The following is a 15,747-nucleotide window of genomic DNA, read 5'->3' as shown; positions in this document are numbered from 1 at the left end:
ACAATGATGCATGTATTGCGCTCAATAATAGAGAAGTCATATTTGCTTCCATCTACAAAACCCTGATGTAGTGTATACTCAAAACTTAGAATTCTACCGTCACGTCAGCGTGCACTGATTACATTTCAATGTCGGTGATTACGTGGTAATCCTTTGCCGAAAGGTAAGTACAAATACCTCCAAATCGCAAATGAATCTGTCAACTCGATAAGAAAATGTTGTATGGATCAGTTGTATAAGCTTCCTGGGATTGCAAGCGTCAAAAGCGAATCACTCGAGGCAATCGGGCACGTCTTAGAAGTCGGGGTGGTGCAAGACGTGTTCACGGCAGCCAAAGTAAAGCGCATTTTGAAGCACTGTGACTGCAGCGTGTTCCAATTTCGTGTGAACAAAGTGTTCTACACGCATTGTGTATGATGCATAGGCCCCGTATCGAACAGGACACGCCGCGACGACAGATGCGTTTTAACGACAGGAAGAATAGATAATAACATGGGCGACAGATAACGCTGTATAAAAAGTCACCACATGAAAGAGACAGTTATCTGTACGTAACGTGTATTAGGGATAAGGTACTACGTTTCACATGAGATGCTGAAATGTTCGAGTCACGGACATCGAGTTACAAACATCGAGTTACAAAATGACCACGCCCACTTTTGCTAAAGCACTCACAAGTTATAACTCAATGTCCAATTAACAATTAACAGAACTTCCCGCGTATATTTTTATTTTGGTGAACGTTCAAATTTAGTAACTCGAATTTTAATCGTTAGAACAAAACAAAAACTCAATGTTTCATCATATTTATATGAAAATCATTATGCTGAAGCGACTTGGTCAAAAATGCGAATCATTGCCGTATATCGGTGGAATTTTAAAACGCCGGTGGATAAATGTTCGTATTATAATAATTGGTGGGTTTTATTTCTTTTCCCGGAAATTAATTTGAATAGATGTAGACAACGCAAACTGTAATTATGCATAAAAGGTAAAATAACGAGCGGGCAAACGCACATAAATGGTAGAATTTTGCGGTATTGCACTGGAGATTTTCATCCTATTAGGAAATGCGAATTCTAAATTTGGAGCGACTACGCGCGTGGACGTCCTCTAATAATAAAAAACAAACATGGCTGCCCCCAGGGTTTGACCAGACTCTACACAATGAAGTTCGCCAAATCTGTTCTAAAGTATTTGGTTTTTGGCATTCTCATGACGTATCCTTGAGAGGAAAAGATGTATAATAATGTTATTACGAGGAAACCGTAAAGTATGCACTCAGGTAGCACGCCGTCGCAACGACCTCCGCTGCACGTCGGTCGATACTCCCGTTGTATTATATATATATATATATATTGTACTGTCTTCGTGCATACTTGTCGGTATCCTCGTAATAACCTCATAGTATATACTGAATGTACGCGTCACATATTTTAAAGCACGTGGCATCCACTATAATAATTATTACGGATATATATATACCGTGAATATTTATGATTATTAGTGTGATTAGTATTATTATCAGCAGCAGTAGTAGTAGTAGTTACCCGTAGTGACAAACTCATTCGAAGTGAACTTAGATCACAATTAATGCATCGTTTACACTCTTGTATTCACGTTCATAACTCAAAAATACTGCTAAGGCGCTAGACCATTAGTATAATATGAAATATATTTATAACATGTCAGTGCGGTTCCGTTATATGCTGACATACTTAATTTTCTGTGAGTCACTGCGTCCTTGAAGTTGGTCTAAATATACGAGATTAACATCGACTGAATAACGATATTAGAGTTGTCGTTTGCACTGACGCGTGAACATTATTCAAACGTGTTAATGTACGTTTAGTTTGTCAGTGTATTTTTTTACTGTGACCATTGAAGTCGTGTAGTGTCGCTATGACAACCACAACACGCTGGTGTATTTTAATTGTAATTTACTTCAAATATTCAAAAAAATAAAGATAAATACACGACACATTATACATGAGCCCTGTTCACTAACTCAGAGTCAAATCGAATTAATCAAACAGGACTAAGTCATGGTATTGTACACGTTATTCAATAAATAATATGTATCGATAATGTTATCACAATGCAGAACAATCGATTCAATTCATCAAGACTTGTGAAGTCTCAACATTCGTACATGAAACAAACTTGAAGATAAGCCTAATTATGCGTTAACGTGGGCATCTGTTAATTGGATAGAGGGCACACTAACACATGAATGGCACAGGGTTTGTTTAAACTCAGATAAAAAAAATCTTTTTATTGTTATCTGGGGTTAAATACCACAGTTACTTGAGGGTTAAAAATTCAAATTAATATATAGAACAGTACTAATTATTAAATCACAAAACAAAACATCATGCGTATAGCTGTTATACCAAGTATAAATGAAATCCACTAGGCTTGCATGAGAAGTTATTGGTCACATGACAATAATTCTGATAGAATCTGTTGACAAAAGTGGCCGCCAGTCAATTACATTTCATTACAATCCAAAGTGCACAGGCAATCCATTATGTTGTAATTGTTTCTGCCCAATTTAAACAGAATCTGAGAAATCAATTTGTATTTTTGAATCAAATAGCAAAACAGAATGACATAGTTTTAATGAAATAGGCCCAGGCAAGCCTGCGAAATTGTTGATATTTTCAAAAAAATGGTTGCCAGTCAGTCAAAGATCATCAAAATAAGACAATAATAGAATATAGTGTAGATTCACCACTGGGGAATCCCCTGGTCTCATTGATAATGTTGTAGAATGTAGAGTAGATTCATCACTAGAGAATCCCCTGGCCTTATTGAGAATGTTGTAGAATGTAGAGTAGATTCATCACTAGAGAATCCCCTGGTCTCATTGATAATGTTGTAGAATGTAGTGTAGATTCATCACTAGAGAATCCCCTTGTCTCATCGATAATGTTGTAGAATGTAGTGTAGATTCATCAATGGAGAATCCCCTTGTCTTATTGATAATGTTGTAGAATAGAATGTAGATTCATCACTAGAGAATCCCCTGGTCTTATTGAGAATGTTGTAGAATTTAGTGTAGATTCATCACTAGAGAATCCCCTGGTCTCATTGATGTTTTAGAATGTAGAGTAGATTCATCACTAGAGAATTCCCTGGTCTTATTGATAATGTTGTAGAATGTAGTGTATATTCATCATTGGAGAATCCCCTTGTCTTATTGATAATGTTGTAGAATGTCTTATTGATAATGTTTTAGAATGTAGAGTATATTCATCACTAGAGAATCCCCTGGTCTCATTGATAATGTTGTAGAATGTAGTGTAGATTCATCACTAGAGAATCTTCTGGTCTCATTGATAATGTTGTAGAATGTAGAGTAGATTCATCACTAGAGAATCCCCTCGTCTTATTGATAATGTTGTAGAATGTAGTGTACATTCATCACTGGAGAATCCCCTTGTCTTATTGATAATGTTGTAGAATGAAGTGTAGATTCATCAATGGAGAATCCCCTGGTCTTATTGATAATGCTGTAGAATGTAGTGTAGAATCATCACTAGAGAATCCCCTGGTCTCATTGATGATGTTGTAGAATGTAGTGTAGATTCATCACTAGAGAATTCCCTGGTCTCATTGATAATGTTGTAGAATGTAGTGTAGATTCATCACTAGAGAATCCCCTTGTCCTATTGATAATGTTGTAGAATATAGTGTAGATTCATCACTGGCGAATCCCCTGGTCTTATTGATAATGTTGTTGAGTGAAGTGTAGATTCATCACTGGAGAATCCCCTGGTTTCATTGATAATGTTGTTGAGTGAAGTGTAGATTCATCACTGGAGAATCCTTATCTTATTGAGAATGTCGTAGGATAGAGTGTAGATTAATCACTGGAGAATCACCTGGCCTTCTTGAGAATGTTGTAGAATGTAGAGTAGATACATCACTAGAGCATCCCCTAATCTTATTGATAATGTTGCGTAATTAGGCAGAGGGTTCTCAGAACCCGCCTATTCACATACCCACCATAGACTCCTGTCAGTAGGAATTAATCTGCGATTCACCCAATGAAGGAGAGAAAAATCTAGGTCAGAGGAAGCCTCATGACCTCAAGATTTTCCCCTTAAGTCACGAACCATGTGACCGAGGTAATGGGGCGGCGCCATATTACCTTCCCAGCCAGTCTGGTTCTTTTTCTCCGCACAGAGGACTAAGCCAACGCTACGGAAAAAGTGGGGTGGTCGGGGGACTCGGAGTCTATGTTGGGTATTGCCTAAATTCACTACATTCAATTACCCACTATAGACTCTGGTCAGTCAAAATGACTATTTTGAACTGTAGGCAGAGTCAGATGCCGATAGGTGGCGGGTTTCCGAGCTAACTGAAAATGATAAAAAGGGTGTCCCAGACAAGGATAATTCCCTCTACCTATGACCACCTAGTTGAGACCAGTGAAGAAACTGTGTCCTACCATGCCAGTGCCGTCCCTGGAACAAGGCCAAAATGCTGAATGGTGACGGGGTTCGGTATGCCCGAGAAAGCTAGACCCGAATTCTGGGGTAATTAGCCTTCAAAAGAAAAGGCAAAAAGAAAACAGGGGATAGTTTGAAAGCGAGACCAGGAAGGTTCCAAGGAACGCTTGCGGGTAAAACTTCTCTGCACAAATCTGTAGCACAGAGTCCTCTATCTTCTATGCGCAGAGATCCCTGAGGTCGTCCAGGATGGGTTAGTAAACAAAGCCTGTCCCGATACGACACGACTCCCCCTAAAAAGACCCTCCTCAATGGATTTGGTATCTCTTAGGTAGAAGTGTAGATTCATCACTGTGCTTGCTGCCATGCCTCAACTCCTTAGTACGGCTCTTGTAGCAACTCAGCGCTCGAATCGGACACATAAGCAACTCCTCCTGATCCTCAAGGTTGGCAATGTTGCCAGCTGGGGGATGACGATCGATTGTGGGATTTGATTTCTTATTATCTTATTGTCCATAAAGGTGGCACACCCATCCAAGAAGGACAGGACCCCTAGTTCAGTCCAACACCTACCTGAGGCGAGGGCGAGTAGGAAGACTGTTTTCCACAAAAAATTTGAGTGGTGCTGATCGGAGAGGCACAAAAGGCACTCCGCTTCGAGTGGACGATTAGTTTCAATTGGTTGGTTCCCTTGTTTGGGGTTTAGGCCTCTGATTAAACAGTAAACAGTCTCCTAATGTTAGGACAACCGGCTAGTTGAGAAACCTCAATGGTGGGTGACAAGCTGAACTATAGCCAACAATCACTGAAAGGACAAGTCCGTTTTCCGTTTTGTCAAAAGGATAGACTAAAAGTCAGCTGCCTGGCCAACAGAAGGATGGCATGGATCTTCCTTCCACGACACCAATCAGTGTACGCACATCATTTCGAGGCGTAGGCTGTGTTGGTAGAATCCCTAATCACCCTGGCCAGGACGTTGGCAGCCCACTCAAAAAAACCCGAGTTGGTCAACTGAGAGCCTTGTGTAAGTGTAAGTGGTACACCGCTGGGCTCAAAGAGTGTGTGCCGTCTGGTTGGGACAGCAGATCCGGAAGTCCGGAAGCACTCCTGGTGTTTCGTCTAACATTTCCAACACTAGTAAAAACCAGACCTTGCTTGGCTAATTGGGCGCCACCCACGTCAAAGTGCAGATGTGCTCCTGTTGAGGTATCTCCAGTACCCGGTGAATAGTGGGAAAGGGGGAAAGGCCCACAGGAGTCGACAAAGTGTCCCTGGCTTAGGCTCCTGGAGTTGGCAGGAGTGTCGTGTACGTCAAGAGCTTGGCGTTCCGGGGTGTGGTGAATAGGTCCAACCTTGGACCATCCCACCGGCGAAACAGTCTGGAGGCTACCCATTGGGGTATCTGTTCTGGAGACGGAGCCGCCACGAGAGGGCATCCGCTTGACTGTTTCACGCCTCTAGAAAGTGGTGTGCAGCTAGCTAGACATTGTATTCCAGGCACCATAGGAGAATTTGCTCTGATAGGACTGACAAGGATGGGGAACTGGTCCCCCCCCCTCCTTGTAGATATATGAGACCACCGCTGTGTTGTCCGTGTGAAGCAAGACTCTGTGGTCTCGAATTATGGGTAGAAAGTGAATCAGTGCTAAGTTCACTTCTTTCAGTTCGAACCAGTTGATATGGCAGTCCTGAATCTAATGCAGGGGCCATATTTTCCATTGGGCTTGTTCGTCCAATAGGTGCGCTCCCCAACATGTGAGGGAGGCATCCATTTTCATAGTCATAGCCATGGCGAGTGGGTCCAATGAGTTCCAGTGGGCTGGCCACAACTCGAAGGTTGAGGGTCGCCACTGTGCTCACAGTGCGTGGATTGTTTCTGACTAAACTGTCAAAATATTCAATGAACGTGGCCACCTCTTTTGCTCGTCCCACTTAACCAACAAATTTGTGGTACTGGGGTCGGGAGGAACTGAGGGATCCGATCGGACGTGAGAGTTGACTCCAGATTCTGGTCTCAAACACACCTAGATTGGGTAGCGCTTGGTCCAGCGGAAAGGGTTGATCATAAAATTGTTGAACATCTGGTCACTGGAATCAATGTTCCCCCCTCACCCCACGGCGTGGCTCACGGAGTCATTACAAAGAACAGACTCCAACGGGCCGCCCGTGGTTGCATCCGCCGTTTCTTTGTTTTTTTTAATGGCCTGGCAGGTTCCCTCTTGGAGCGTCTGCGGGTCGTCGAAGAAGGAGTGACCTGTAGTGGGGCAGGACTCAGGAAAAACAAAATTAATCCCTGGGTCCAACAGACAATCCCTGGCTGGCAGAATGCGGGGGGGGGGGTAAATGTTAATGTACAAATCCCTCCACTGCTTTGTCCCCTCCAAACTCTGAGGCCTGAACCTCCCTGGCTACCTGTGGACTAGGTCTCAGCTGAGACCTGGTACCACCAGCCTGTGCCCCTCCTGCTCCAAAAAATAAATGGGAAGGATGGGCTGGGATCCGGAGGATCCCCGGAGGAAGCATCATGCATGAAAATATAGCCTGCTGTTGTGCTTCTTCCAGCTTGCCAAAACAAGAGGCAACTGCAGTGGAGGCAACCTGCTCCCTTGATCTACCTGACCTGCAAGCCAGAGTCTAGTTGGCAAGCCCCAGCGCCGTGCAAGGATGGGTCCACAGATCTGCAACAGGCCCCATTGGAGTAAAAACCTCCAGGGGCACAGCCTCGCCATTACAGGTATGATTGGGCAAACCGCGGTCTGCAGGAGCAGACAGCGATGATCTTGGGACCTCCACTGTCGGGCCTCTCACTCACCGTGATACACAAGGCACCAGTAGACTGCTATAAACTAGAGCGACGCGGTCAGTCTTGGTAATTTGCACGAGGCCTTGAAAAGCATCCCAGGACTCGGAACCCCAGTTGTTACAAAAAAATCACTAGACAAAACCCTGAGCCACACACACAGTCGAAACACAAACAGCATTGCTACATGTATGTGGGTTGCAAGCTGGTAATTCCCGGGGCAACTACCGTTTGATCGCCTCAATCTTTGAGCACACAAAAAGGTGGCACAGGGGTGAAAAATAAGAAAGGTGACAGCTAGTCAGACCAAAAACTCGGACAGGAAAAAATCTGATGACTGATCGCACCCTTTTTACGAGACTGACTGGGAAGGTAATATGGCATCGCCTCATTACCTCGGTCACATGGTTCATGACGTAATCTCTATCCGTCATTGGCTGCCTACAGTTCAAAATAGTCATTTTGACTGACCAGAGTCTATGATGGGTAATTGAGCGTAGTGAATTAGAGTGTAGATTCATCACTGGAGAAACCCATTGTCTTATTGAGAATGATGTAGAATGTCGTGTAGATTCAACATTGGTGAATCTCCTGGCCTCTGAGTATGTTTTACTATGAACTGTGGATTCATCATGGAAGAAACTTGATATGATGTACGATTTTGACTGACTGAAATAAAACACCAATAATTGTGTGTTAAAGACTTTACTTCTCTTCCATAAATCATGAATATTTACAACCACAAGTGTACATTTAGTTGTATTACCAGCATTACACTTACACCATGACTGATTATTTGTAGTGATCAAATCAGTGTTCAAATCTGTGTCCATCCATCCTATTTATTTCTTCTAAAATTTATTGCATAATTAATTGCAACATTATGATTTAAATATCACTTTTGTCACTCTCTTGTCTTAATTGTAAAAAATTGTTTGTCTCTACGCAATAAAGAACACTACTGTTTAATTAATATAATAAATCAGATGCCACATTTTCTATGAATGTTAATGAACACTTTTGAGGCACGGTGGAACATCATCTGCATTTCATCAAATACTGGAGATAACCATATAATGTTTTACAACTTTGATGGTGTTTTGGGTTGAAGTTCTCGTAGTTTCATCGCCAATGCCATGTTACCAGTGATCTTCAACTTCCCTTGGAAGAATGCCTACAAATAATAATTGCATAGTCAGGGGTTTTTCTAGAAAAAAAATGCAAGCAGGAGCACTGCAATTCAGCAGCGCCACAATGTGGGGGAGATAGGGTTCACCCTACCAGGGTGTGGAGTTTTTGATAATTCTAAGTTAAAATGGAGCATTCTAAGGCTTCTTTGGGGGAAAAATTACTATCAGACAGGTCACAGTTGAAGACACATTTGATCCCTGGTCAATCAGAATTTTATGGTTGCCGGAGGATCTGCTCTCCAGGTAAGGGGGCGCATGGCATGAGGGTGATGTGCCTCTGTTCCCTTGTTTAAAAAAATCCCTGCATATTTATTGAAACATTTCACTGAGATATTATTTATACTAATGGGTTGAACGACAATAAGTATACTTGTGGATTTAAGATAGGACACAGTAAACAAGATGACCAAGATGATGTTTAAAATTTGAAGAGTGAACTAATGCCAACAGAAAAATGGCTTTATGGCAAGTTTAAAAATAATGCATGACATACAGTAGTTATATTCTGACTCATGAGATAAAGTAACCCAAAAAAGTCACAGTTTGTAATATGACTGTTTACTGGGGGCTTGTAACTTGCTGCCATTCACAGTACAAATGTTATGCAGATCATGGAGGGAATAACAATGAAATTTTAAAATTATTTTTATGCCAGGCGACAGTTCCGGACATTGAATGTCACCGTCGTGTCTTCTGACTTTTTTTTTGCATGTGCTAATGCTGACACAGAAGTCATATTCATGTTTGGGACTACATGACAGGGCTGTGTGGCCATCTCCCTATCAAATGACGATTTTAATGCGCTATCCTGGCAACAACCAAGCTTGGTCGAAAACAAACACTTGCAGACTTTAACCAAGGTTCCCCCAAAGTCGCATTCGTTAGTGAATCCATCTCGGCCAGTGGAATTGGCCTTCACATCAAGTCTGTGGCACACTCACCCAAGGCAGGGGTCAGCCTAAGGTAGTATTTGAACTTGGGTCTATCAATCATGAGTCTGATGCGACAACCACTATGCTACTAGTGGCCGGTGAAATGGCAATCAAGCAGGAGTCAGCATTGCTAAGAGCGTTACAGTGAAAACCATTTTGTCATTGAGATCAGAACAACTCATTACCAACTACAAATATTGTAGAGTACCTGATGGATATTGCCTAAGAGTATAATGTATTCACATTTATTTCTATGTGTATATAAGTCAGGACAAAATTGTTTTCACAGTAAAAAGTAACAGAAGCGCTAGAGTAGTAATGTGTGTGTGCAGCAAACAATACAAGCAGTTGAGTAGTTGTTAATCGAAGAATTCAGAAGAACAGAATTTGCGGCAAATTTATTTCATATAAACACATATTCAGCAAATGTTGCCATAGTGATGACTAACCTGCTGTGGATTTAGTTTTCCTGTCATCAAGTTGGCAAGATCTTCATCTTTCAATGTCATTGTTACATCAGCTTTTTCTGAACAAAAACAACAAAATATATATTATTAATCAGCCTTTTTAATGATTCGGAAACATTAAATTCCATATCCAATAGATCCATAGTTGGGCATAATATCATGGATTCCAAATTTGGGCATACTGATAAATATATCAACGTCATGGATTCCATATTTGGGCATTCTAATAAATACCTCAATGTCATGGATTCCATATTTGGGCATTCTGATAAATACCTCAATGCTATGAATTTTATATGTGGCTATATATCAAAATATACAATTATGTCACGGACTGGGCATACTAATAAATACCTCAATGCTATGGATTCCATATTTGGGCATACTAATAAATATCTCAATGCCTCAGATCCATATTTAGGCAAACTAATAAATATCTCAATGCCTCAGACCCATATTTGGGCATAATTAGAAATAACTCAATGCCACAGATCCATATTTGGGCATACTGATAAATACCTCAATGCCCCAGACCCATATTTGGGCATACTGATAAATACCAAAATTCCATATACCAAACAAATGGAAAGTTAACAGGTGCCTTGAAGGAATGGTTGAAGGATAAATAATTTTATATAAATCTAAAAAAACTATTAGTTTAGTTTGTTTGAAGTAGGTATATTCTTTCAAATTAGCCTTAAAAGAATACCTATCTTTAATAGTGTTGATACAATTTAGAAGAGCATTCCAGTGTTTAGTTGCAACATACTTGAAGCTATCTTTGGATAACAAGAGGTTACATTATGGGATGTTAAAATTAGCATTGACTGAGTATCAGGTTGGATAGGTGCGGGAAATTTGCTCACGATAGTTACTAATATTGTGTGCAAAATTGCCATTGATTTAATCAAACATAAAAATACAAGTGTGAAAAATGCATAATTTATGAATATTCAGAATTCCAAGTTGTTTGAAAAGTTGGGCAGAATGGGTGTGATAGTCAGATTGGATTGTAGTAAGTTGTTTTTGTGTGTACATCACAGTAGTAGATGTGTATTTGATTTGTACAATATTTTGATTCAGTATCGCTAACACAATGTACAATAGTTGTTGTTTTCACTATTTAAAGCCTAAATTAAACCATTGGTCTGAAAAGAACAAATCTGAGATAGACAAGATTTGCTAAAATAGTTTAGTGGCCAAATTTTGCAATCTGAACATCTCAAAAAATACCGTCAATTTGACAAGCAATTAACAAAATGAAAGTACATGTTACCACTTCATACTTACTGTTAGAATCCACTGAAACTGACCCACTGCCATTCTTTGCATCCACAAGGTAAGTCCTAGTTTGCCCACCTGGACCATTGGTTACCTTGAAAGCAATGACAGCTTTCATTTTTTTAACAATGGTTGCTCCTTCCTAGAAAACAATCAGTGCAGTGATAAAGTCACATTTCAAAACAAAAATAGTAAAACAGCTGAATGAATTAATACATTTTATGGACAGAAATTTCATAACTGTACATGCATTTGGCGAGTCCCACCCAACAAGAATGTGCACCATATTTGGTGAGTCCCATCCAACAAGAATGTGCACCATATTTGGCGAGTCCCATCCAACAAGAATGTGCACCATATTTGGCGAGTCCCATCCAACAAGAATGTGCACCATATTTGGTGAGTCCCACCCAACAAGAATGTGCACCATATTTGGTGAGTCCCACCCAACAAGAATGTGCACCATATTTGGAGAGTCCCATCCAACAAGAATGTGCACCATATTTGGTGAGTCCCATCCAACAAGAATGTGCACCATATTTGGCGAGTCCCACCCAACAAGAATATGCACCATATTCGGTGAGTCCCATCCAACAAGAATGTGCACCATATTTGGCGAGTCCCATCCAACAAGAATGTGCACCATATTTGGTGAGTCCCACCCAACAAGAATGTGCACCATATTTGGTGAGTCCCACCCAACAAGAATGTGCACCATATTTGGAGAGTCCCATCCAACAAGAATGTGCACCATATTTGGTGAGTCCCATCCAACAAGAATGTGCACCATTTTTGGCGAGTCCCACCCAACAAGAATATGCACCATATTTGGTGAGTCCCATCCAACAAGAATGTGCATCATATTTGGTGAGTCCCATCCAACAAGAATGTGCACCATATTTGGCGAGTCCCACCCAACAAGAATATGCACCATATTTGGTGAGTCCCACCCAACAAGAATGTGCACCTGGCTGTCAAGTCTCACCCAACAAGAATGTTCTCCATATCAACATGTTTTAAAACCTCATTTCAATTACAGGGAAGCCACACTCACAAATTAGAAAGAGATATCAGAATTGTGCAACATTTCAGAAAAATTGTTTTAAGAAAATTACAGGACATCTAACTCAACATATTCATGAGTTTGATTTGTAAATTCCTGTTCTAATGCTTGTAAATATTGGAGTGAGGTGGTCGTCATGCAGTCGATCAGAGTTTCATGTAAATATATCAAACAATGACAGCAGCCCTTTTATTATCTATTGCACTTCTCAGGGTTCTCCCCACAGATTTATAGACATATTACTAAATAATAATGAATATTTAATTACTAGTATCATATATTTATTCAAGGTAATTAATATAGCAAATTAGCCAATAAGTGAACACTACTTTTTTTCAGACCACATTTATACAGTGACATCATTGGCAATTATGAAATAACATCTAGATAAAAAAAATTTAAAGCAGAGGAGTCGTCACCTGTGCATACATCAGATGGCCAAAGCATGTCAATGTTCACAAACAAGCGTCTACCCATGAGCTTTTGCATTTTTAGTGTGTGTTGTTATTGTCGCTTGGGACTGAATTCCCGTGCGTGCGCAGGTGACGACCCGCTCGCTTTAAACATTTTTAAACAGGCCTATTATTCAATTATTTTGTCCAGAAATGGAAAGTTAAATTAATTTTTAAATTCAAAACATTAAGTTATATACTTACATCACTGAGTCGTTTCTCAATCTCCTTGAAGATTGGAGCAGACTTAAATTCTCCACCTCCTGTCATGACTGGGCGTACACTGAAAAAAATATCAAATAATATATTATATTATACACATGACTAGTCTAGCCATTAGAAAACAGAAGCCTATGTAAAGTCACATAATTTAATGCCGTAATCTTGTAATATTGAACTGGGTATTTTCACCCAATCATACTAGAAAATGCGAATACCAAATATGAAATGATTACGCATGTAAGCGTTCTCTAATAATAAAAACAAACATGGCAGCCTCAGAGTTTGATCGGTCCCCATACAAGGAAGTTCGCTCAATCTATTCTAAACTTTTTGAATTTCGGCATTCCCATGATGTATCATTGGTAGGAAAAGCTGTATAATAATAAGATTACGAGGATACTGAAATGTATGCACTCAGACAGTACGTGGTCGCATCAACCTCCATTGCACATCAGTCAATACTCCTGCTGCACTGTCTTTGTGCATACTTTTTGGTATCCTCGTAATAACCTCATAGTATGAAAGGTGTTTATATTTTGACATTCACACTCAATGTAGAAAATCAAAATGTTTTTGTCTACAAGAATACAGTAAAGTATGTTCAAAGGCATTATGATGATCCTATCAACTGACAGTGGAGGTTGATGTGTTCTTGTACTGCCTATATACAAGTTATTGTACATCATTTCCATGCTTGTAGTTATAAGCCAATGAGAGATAACAGCCAGAAATGGCAATGACGTTTAACACTGAGCAAATATCTGAAATCTGTGAAAATGCTTCTATTTCATCACATACTCGTATCACTACTGCATCTGATATGAATGAAGGAAAGTGTTTTTATGTGACATAAACGTGATGTGACCACGTCCACAACACTTTCGAACACCTTGATACAATGTTTTACAAACAGGGAAATTAAATTACAATAACAATAACAAGACAGTTTTCTAGATTTGTGCAGATTCTGTTTGAAAATTTGTTTGATCGTTCAATCTTCTAAGTCCATCCCTGCATTTCAAGTTATTCTCGTTTACAATGTAATTTTGTAAGTTTTCATGACCCTTGCGCTAATTCATGATTTAATATCAAAGTACATCTTTTTACTTCTTGGTTTGGTGGATATTGAATCACTAGCAAACAATTCAAACACCAGACAGAATTCACAGCCATATAAAACACATGTACACAAATAGCAAGGGAGAGAGATAGATGTCTCCAAATGCTGGCAGTTTACTAGTTGTGATCAATTTGTCAACAAATCTGAATACTGACTATTAAACCCCACACATTTATCTCAGTATATCTGAAGCAAACATCTTGTTTTCATATATAACTCATCTATTTACGTTAATCAATAATCTAACATGAGGCCTAATTTTAACCAAGATTTTCTGATTTCAAATTACAGGATAAGGGAAAAACTAAGTTTACTGTCTAGATATATGGAGTAGATAGACTTGTTAATAATTGTCTCATTGTGACCAGGTGAAGTGGGCCTGTAGATTGCACACGTACACACCTTGTACTCGTGTACAATTATAGCTCACTTCACGAATGTAATGAAATGGAATAGAATAGAATAGAATAGAATAGAATAGAATAGAATAGAATAGAATAGAATAGAATAGAATAGAATAGAATAGAATAGAATAGAATCGAATAGAATAGAATAGAATTCTTTGTTGTAAAGATACATAGTGTGACATTTCTTTTTTGGTTATCGTTAATATGTTAATAAAGGTTTTACATATTGTATTTACTGTACAATACATAAAACTGAATCAACATATTTACATGTATTATATAATGAGTTCCATGTTTTGTAACTTTTAAAACCCATATATTTATATTTATACTACCGGTAGTAAGGTATACAATTATTTCAAATCTTGTCCTCACTACAGCAAGGCACTCACATAATGGTATCTCAGACAATGTATACAATTAAAGCCGTTTTATTGATTAGAGGTCAATATCACTATAGTTTCGTAATTTCAGGGAAAATGTGATGTGTTAGTACTATTTGTTTTCCTAAAATGCAAAATATTTTTGAAAAGAAGCTTCAATGTTGGTGATACATGAACCACTACTGGAAAGCTTTTGATTAGAGCCATTTTATAAATACAATTAATTATCACAATTACACATTAATAGTGAAATCATACATGAACATAGCTTCAATATCTGAATTAATTATTGTATATTCTTACCTGAATTCACTTTAAATAATGAATGTACAGGTGATTAGGGAAGGTAATTATGTGAATGGCATATATGGTTTATATATCAGCTGAATCAAGGCTCTAAAAGGTCACCAGCAGTAACAGTGGGTCTGCACTGATTCAGGAGCATGTTATACACTAGGAATATACACACTATTTCAATTAATGTCTAGATACATGTACAAGCTGGATGCAATTAACCATAGCGTGAAAAGAATTAGATAAGACAGATTGGGAAAATTAACCTAATTTACCAGCATTACACAAAGTTAACCTTGAGCATGTTAAAGCATGGCTTGCACATACTCTTAAAATAATTGTTTCAGTTTACCTACCTTTGATGCTCTGGGAAACCTAGTTTGTAAGCGGTGACAACCACTGCACCTCCAAGTCCAATATTATGCTGTAATGCTGCCTTTACACCGGATACCTGACGTTTGTCTGCTTGGTTTCTCAGCTGCCAACACAGTTCGGAACACTGTGCTAAGCCTGTGATTATGTTGGGGTAAAGGTCAAAGTGTAAAGGTTGCTCATTTAAATATTCATAAGGGACAAAGATTGTGTGCGAGTGTTTGTGTTCAATACAAAGTTTGTTCACTTGTCAGCTGATTTACTGAAAATGACAAGCTCAGGAAAATAGAGGAAACTTGTGTTATTT

At 39.2% G+C, this 15,747-nt stretch overlaps 1 protein-coding gene across 1 annotated transcript in view; it reads right to left on the bottom strand.

Annotated features, from left to right (window-relative positions):
• Positions 1-7,946: 7,946 nt before the first annotated feature.
• LOC100368127 (sterol carrier protein 2) overlaps positions 7,947-15,747 on the bottom strand; it is a 34,157-nt gene continuing 26,356 nt past the window's right edge. The window contains exons 10-14 of the mRNA XM_085503814.1: positions 15,425-15,578; positions 12,847-12,925; positions 11,137-11,269; positions 9,829-9,905; positions 7,947-8,431 (exon numbers count right to left, since the gene is read on the bottom strand). Coding sequence (XP_085359940.1) covers positions 8,339-8,431; positions 9,829-9,905; positions 11,137-11,269; positions 12,847-12,925; positions 15,425-15,578 — 536 coding nt within the window. The 3' untranslated portion in view covers positions 7,947-8,338. The remainder of the gene's footprint in view (positions 8,432-9,828; positions 9,906-11,136; positions 11,270-12,846; positions 12,926-15,424; positions 15,579-15,747) is intronic.

Source organism: Saccoglossus kowalevskii, chromosome 9, assembly GCF_978046115.1.
Source record: "Saccoglossus kowalevskii chromosome 9, keSacKowa6.1, whole genome shotgun sequence".
Taxonomy (NCBI): domain Eukaryota; kingdom Metazoa; phylum Hemichordata; class Enteropneusta; family Harrimaniidae; genus Saccoglossus; species Saccoglossus kowalevskii.
The sequence above is the reverse complement of the archived record's forward strand: the minus strand, read 5'-3'. Positions and strand labels throughout refer to the sequence as shown.